Source organism: Chlamydotis macqueenii, chromosome 2 (genome assembly GCF_036417535.1).
Source record: "Chlamydotis macqueenii isolate bChlMac1 chromosome 2, bChlMac1.mat, whole genome shotgun sequence".
Lineage (NCBI taxonomy): Eukaryota > Metazoa > Chordata > Aves > Otidiformes > Otididae > Chlamydotis > Chlamydotis macqueenii.
In genome coordinates, this window is record NC_141557.1 from 133,282,687 (window position 1) to 133,288,686 (window position 6,000).

At 51.0% G+C, this 6,000-nt stretch overlaps 1 protein-coding gene across 4 annotated transcripts in view; it reads right to left on the bottom strand.

Moving 5' to 3' along the window:
• The window catches only part of ZNF704 (zinc finger protein 704), a 100,806-nt gene extending 96,254 nt beyond the window's left edge, over window positions 1-4,552 (bottom strand). For 3 of the 4 annotated variants that reach the window (XR_015257718.1, XR_015257719.1, XM_086740956.1), the window contains exon 1: window positions 4,085-4,552. Coding sequence is in view for 2 of the 4 variants with exons in the window: in XM_086740956.1 (XP_086597082.1) it covers window positions 4,085-4,366 (282 nt within the window). In the remaining 2 variants the exon portion in view is untranslated. Of the gene's footprint in view, window positions 1-114; window positions 348-4,084 lie in introns of all 4 variants that reach the window. The other variant, XM_086740957.1, reaches the window with a different exon arrangement.
• Between the last annotated feature and the right edge of the window lie 1,448 nt (window positions 4,553-6,000).

Consider the following 6,000-nt stretch of genomic DNA (forward strand, 5'->3'; position numbering starts at 1 on the left):
TCTGAAGATTCTTCTACATCCTATATATCACACAGATGTCTCTATAGTAAAACAAACACGCCCCCCCTCCCCCCGCAAAAGCATTCTTTTTACTGGATTAACCTAGACTCCCACCAATATCCGCCATCCCTGCTCCGAAACCTTTAGCACAGACTCGCGCGTGCTCCAGACTTTGTACTTGTTGCAACTTCCACTTTGCAAGGTGGGCAAAACAGAGCCCAACGGGCATGAAATTGAAATCTTGCTTACGCAGCTTGGGCCTTCATATTCCTCCAGTGTCACAGCACAGCTCTCTGGGTGTTTAGTTTTCAGACTCTTCATCTACTCATTTCTCATGATTTTGGGACCTGTATATTTGCAAGAACACATTTGCGGGAAACTCATCCTTCTGAACTAGCAAGAAGTGCTTACACACAAACTAGCGTCTGGAACGGATAATTTCATGGGTGCTTACGGCAAGGTAAAGGGCAGAGATCACGGCAACAAAACACTTGAGGAACAGGAGCAGCCCCCATAGTTAGCTGGGTTAGAAATGTCCTGTGTCCATAGGCTGAGCCTGGAGACGGAAGTCAGGCTGGAGATGAAATGGCAGTTCAACTGGGCTAAACAAAAGAAACCACTAATCCCTTTACTATTATAACAGCAGAGAAAATATTGCAACATGCTGGCAAGTTATCACAAGCCCATGTTCATCACCAGCCCAAATCCTCAATCACAGTGCTTTAGTGGTGTACAGGCAAATTAGCATACCTCTGTGACTTGCAGGGGGGCTTGCTTACCAAATACCAGACGAACTCAGCATCGCAGATGGCTCATGAACCCTACTTCATAATCTTCTCTTCATATAACCAAAAAGAACGGTTTCCACAGACCAAATTAAGCCCAGTGTGGTACTAACATGGCTACTTGTGGAATCTGAACCAACCTCCATACAAAAGACAAAACAAACAGGACTGCAAATTAAAGCACGTTTCAAGACAAAGTACCGGTAATTACACTATTTCTTCTTTTTCGTCTAATTTCAAATGGCTGGAAATCTAGATTCAGCCAAAGCAGCAAGTATGGGTTGCACAGAAAGACTTTCACATGCAAAATGAGTCTGTATAATCAGCACCTTGGTGCTATTTGTTTTCCTGTACAGATGAATGAACTAGTTCTGACAAAGAACCCCAGCGCTTCTCAACAAAGCTTTACAAGCTCTAAAAGTCTCTCTGGCTATCCTGCCACTACCCACCAGCTACACACAGCAGGCTCATGCCTCTTCCAGCATCGTGTTAGAATAGCAGGGGGGAAAACAGGGCAACAAAAGTGTTCTTCAGTGTTCTCCAGCTGGACATCTATATGGCTACAGCAATATAAACAAGTAATTTTTTTATCTTCCCTATGTCTCTCTCATTCTCTTTTTTTAGTCAATCTCTTCTCCTTCCAAGACTTTATAAAGACATCTTACTTCTCTAATTTCTAAAGTACTTCCTCCTCTCTGTCTACCCCCACACTAAAGAGTGAGAGTCAAGAACAGACCACCAGTGGTGCAGCCACACAGTGGACTTCCTTCTGGTGGAGACAACATGGTTGTAAGACCGTATGATGCCAGTACTTTTTTCAGCTTCACCAAATTCTCAGGTACTTTTAAAAATTCTAATTCAATTGCAGATGCTATGATGCAATCATCCATATACCACAGGTGCTCCATGGAAGTGACTTTGTGAAGAGCCCATGAAACCTCTAGCTTTAAAACGCCATTCCACCCAAGGGCACAGACATCTAGTGTACGTCTGCATCATCTGTATCTATACCACACACAAAAACATTGTGTGCTGCTTTTTAATTGCATTATCTGGATAGCATACACTGCAAAACCAGCACCCGGACCACTTTGCTTTCAAGTCTGATTAAATTCTGAAGCTCTTCAGGACGTCTCTTGTTCTGAAGGGTATTGGATGCTGCAACAATTTATGTCCTCTCTCAGGAGCGGACACCTCTTCAATTACCTTTGCTTCCAGACCCCAACTCGGAAGGCCAGGTCCAGGAGTCAAATGCTGCTGACCCCACGCCAGTTCTCCGTTTTGCAGGAATCCCATCTGACAAACCACAGCCAGATCGTGCCAGCCCTACTACCCTTCCGTGGTTTTGCAGTTGGACTTCTGCATTCATTTTATGCCCACTTCTCTCACGTGTAATCTGTTGGTTTAAAATTACTTGGAAGAATCCTTAGATCAAGCTTTATGTACTCCTACAGTAACAATCCCTACAGAAATGAAAGACAATTTCTTTAAAATGTTCAATTATAACAGTTCTCTTAGTTTATAGAACTCAAAAGTAAACAGTGAAAGCAAAAACCAAGCAGGTCATGACAGTCAAAAATGTTCTTCCAAAGTGGGTAAATATCTGCACCTGGTTACCAAAGATGACTTGAGAGTTTATTACACACACTAAAAGTAGCCTAATATGCATTACTGCACTCATCTCATCTATGAGGCAGATTTACTGTCCAGGGAAGTAAAAGTCATGCAAGTACGATGTTCTTATGTGCACATACAGCCTTAAATGCAAGGCAGAAATACCAGCAACCTGTACTTACATTAACACACCTACTATTTGAAAGCATGTCGAGGGCTGACAAAGAGAACAGAACACTCCGACAACCCACATTACATGCAGATTATACCTATGTAACACAGTTGGTATTTCAGATTATTGTGTTTCATTTGAGAATTTCATGCTTTTTTCCTTTTTGGTACACAGGGGAAGTTTCTCTAAGCTTCCTCTACCACTTGAAGTATCAGTGCAATGGGGAGACTGATGGGACCAGAAGTCCTTTATGGTCCCCTTCATCCTCAGGCTATCAGTCACGTGTCAAAAGGTTTTGTAAGCAACCAAGTTGTCCCAGCTTGTCAGGCCTCAGTAGTATGGATGGTCTGACCCAGTCAGATCACAACTACACCTCCTGGCCTTCAACAGACTCACTGAAGAGCTACACAGACAGGGTCCAATGACCCAACTGGGCCAGATTTACGCTGTCACTGCTATATCAAATTTGCTCTGATACGATATAGGGATAACTTGTATTTCAGCCGCTCCTTTGGGGATTTTTTGGGGGAACTTGTTTGGTTTGGTTTTGTTCTCTTCTTTTTTTCCCCTTCTATGGATACAGGAAGACCCCAGTGGTAATGTGGCACTACTACTAGGCCAACTCTGATCTCTTGTTAAGTAAAAATCATTATCTAGATTTAAAACAAACAAACAAACAAAGAATGCAAATGGATACGCTTTAAACTTTCACACACATTTAGTTTCCATAACCGGTGCACACCTATCACATTAATCCTCTGCAGACCTACACGCAGACTAACCCTACTACCCGGATTATCCCAAGAGAAAAATAATTACAGAAACGCCCCCACGATAAAATAATTAAGCCAAACTCTGCGGGACCTCAGCCTGCCCGCCTTCAGCGGGTTGCTCCAAACCCCTCCGAGCTGCCAGGACTGCCCGAGCACACACTTCCACGGGCTGTCAATCCGGCCTCCGCTCGGTACCGCCGCACGCAGGAACTTTCCACGAGCCGCCCACCCGTGTCCCCTTCGCCACGGCCCCCCGCCCCCGCAGGAGCCCTCCAGCGCCCTGCCCGCCACCCGGCCACCCCACAGCCCCGTCAGGCGCCGGTCCCCGCTGGAAAACAACTCTGCAACCGGTCGGGATGAACACCCTTCACCCCCTCAGCCCTGCTGCCGCGCACTTCGCCCAGGAAAGTCTTTATTCCCCATACTCAAACTACTGCAGGCTCCCCACACACGCCCCCTTTTTAGCCACCCGCACCGGCCGCCCTCGGGGCCCCGCAGCCACCCCCCTACCCGGGACCGGCGGGCCGCAGCGGGCACCAGCCTCCTCTGGGACTTGTTGAGTGCGGGCCCGTCCGGCCCCGGCCCCCCCCGCGGAACCCCAGCCCCGCCGCCAGCCGCAGGCCGCCCGCCCGGGGCGAGGCACAGTGGCCGCCACCACCGCTCCCCCCAACCCGGCCCGGGGCAGCGGCCGGCCCGGCCCAGCCTGCCGCCGCCACCGCCCTCACCCCGGCGGGACGCACCTTCAGGCTGCCCCGGAGGGGGCCCTTGCCGTGGCCGGTCAGCGCCGGGGGGGGGCTCCCCAGGCCGCCCTCCTCCTCCTCCTCTTCCTCCTCCACCTCCACCACTACGTCCTCGTCCTCGTCCTCCTCTTCCAGCGCCGCGGCGGAGCCCTCCCGCCGGGGCGGCCTCCAGGCGCTGTCGGGTTTGGGGGGCCGGACCCCATCCGCCTGCGCGGCCGCCGACCCCGCGCTCAGCCGCCGGCTGCCCATGCTGGAGCGCTTGGCCAGGCGCCGCGCCTGCATGGTGCCTCCGCCCGCCGGCCCGGCCCGGCCCGCCTCCCCCCGCGCTCAGCCCCGGCTGCGGGCAGCGGCAGCGCCGAGCCCAAGGGGCGGCGGCGGCGGCGCTCACCGGGGGGCGGCGGTGGGTGTGTGCGGCGGGCGCGCCGCGGCCATGGGGGCCCGCGGGCGCGGCGACGCGGGCCCGGTGCCGGCGCGGCCGCCCCGCCGCTCACCCACCTGCTCCCACCGCCCTCTTCCCTGCCTCTCCTCCTCCGCTACCGGCCTGCCCTGCCCGCCCGGCCCGGCGCGGGGTCCGCTCCCGCTCGCCCTTCCTCGCCGCCGCCGGTCCCCGGCACCAAAACCCGGACTGGATTCCCGCCGAGCGCGGCTCCGCCAGGCGCTGCCTGCCCCCCGCAGCCGCCGGCCGGTGTCTCTGCGGGGCAGTGGCGGCCCCCGCCGCCGACCTGCTCCGCTCACGCTGCGCCAGGGAAGCGGGGTGCGACCCCTCCTCGCCGCCGCACCCCCCCGCCGGCCTTTAGGCTGGTGTGTGGGGCCAGGGTGCCCGGCAGCCTCCGCAGGCGGGACCGGCTGCCAGATGTCCTGGGCCTGGGGAAATAAAATTAATTTACCTCTCCCCGAAAACATCTGAAATGGGGGGGGGGGAAGCTGAGAAGAGACCAGGGTTTTTAGAGACAAAAAACCAAAGGAGAGCTATCTATAGCCTGTTGAGGAGAAAACCATCCAGGATGGACAGGGAAATAACTTCCAGTTTAATTTGTAGTACATCTGTGCTTTAAGCTTTAAAATACCTTTCTAAAAAGTTTTTTTTTAATTAATTTACTTTATTTCAAAACAGAGTTTGACGTTATTCCAGTCACTATTTAAATTTATTATAGGCTTCTATACCATTTATTAAAGCCTCCTGAGATTTATTTAGTTACAATTAAGGTTGTCACATGCTTTTCCTAACCTCTTCCTCTCCAAGTAAGTTTTAAGCCTGCATTTACATATTATTTTTGAGCTATATATATATTATTTTGCATTTGCAAGGTAATTACATAATTTCCTTTTTAGTGTTCAGTACCTTTCTCCCCATGCATTCTGGTTTAGAGACATGCCAACAGGCCTAGCGGACACATAACATGTCAGCATGGGGCCAAGCTTCACCTCTAAGGGTAGGTTAATTTGCTCCTGTCAAAAAATAATTGAATAATAATATTCATTTTGGAACATAGCATGCAGTGCTTTCTATGCAAGAAATTATAGATAATACAGTACCCATTCTTCAAGAAATAATAAACTTAAGTTGTTTCAATTTTCTCAACCCAGCCCCAGTTGTCTTCATTCATTCTTTCAAGGTGTCCAGAGAATGTGCCTCTGGACAAGACCCGCACCAGAACTGCTAGCAAATTCTGGCATATCAGGTCTTCCAGCAGTATTTCCCCACCCATCTCAAAGTGACGTTTGCAGATGTTTTACCACGGCTTTGATCAGTTGCACTGCAATGTCGGCGCAGCCCCATCGCACAGCGGAACAGCAGCCAAAGCCCCTGGTACGTGCTGCCACGAGGTGTCCCGTCTTTTTTCCTTCCATTGCATGAGCATGTAGCTTCTTGATACCTGGTTAGTGGATCAGTTATGGGTTTTTGAAGCTGATGT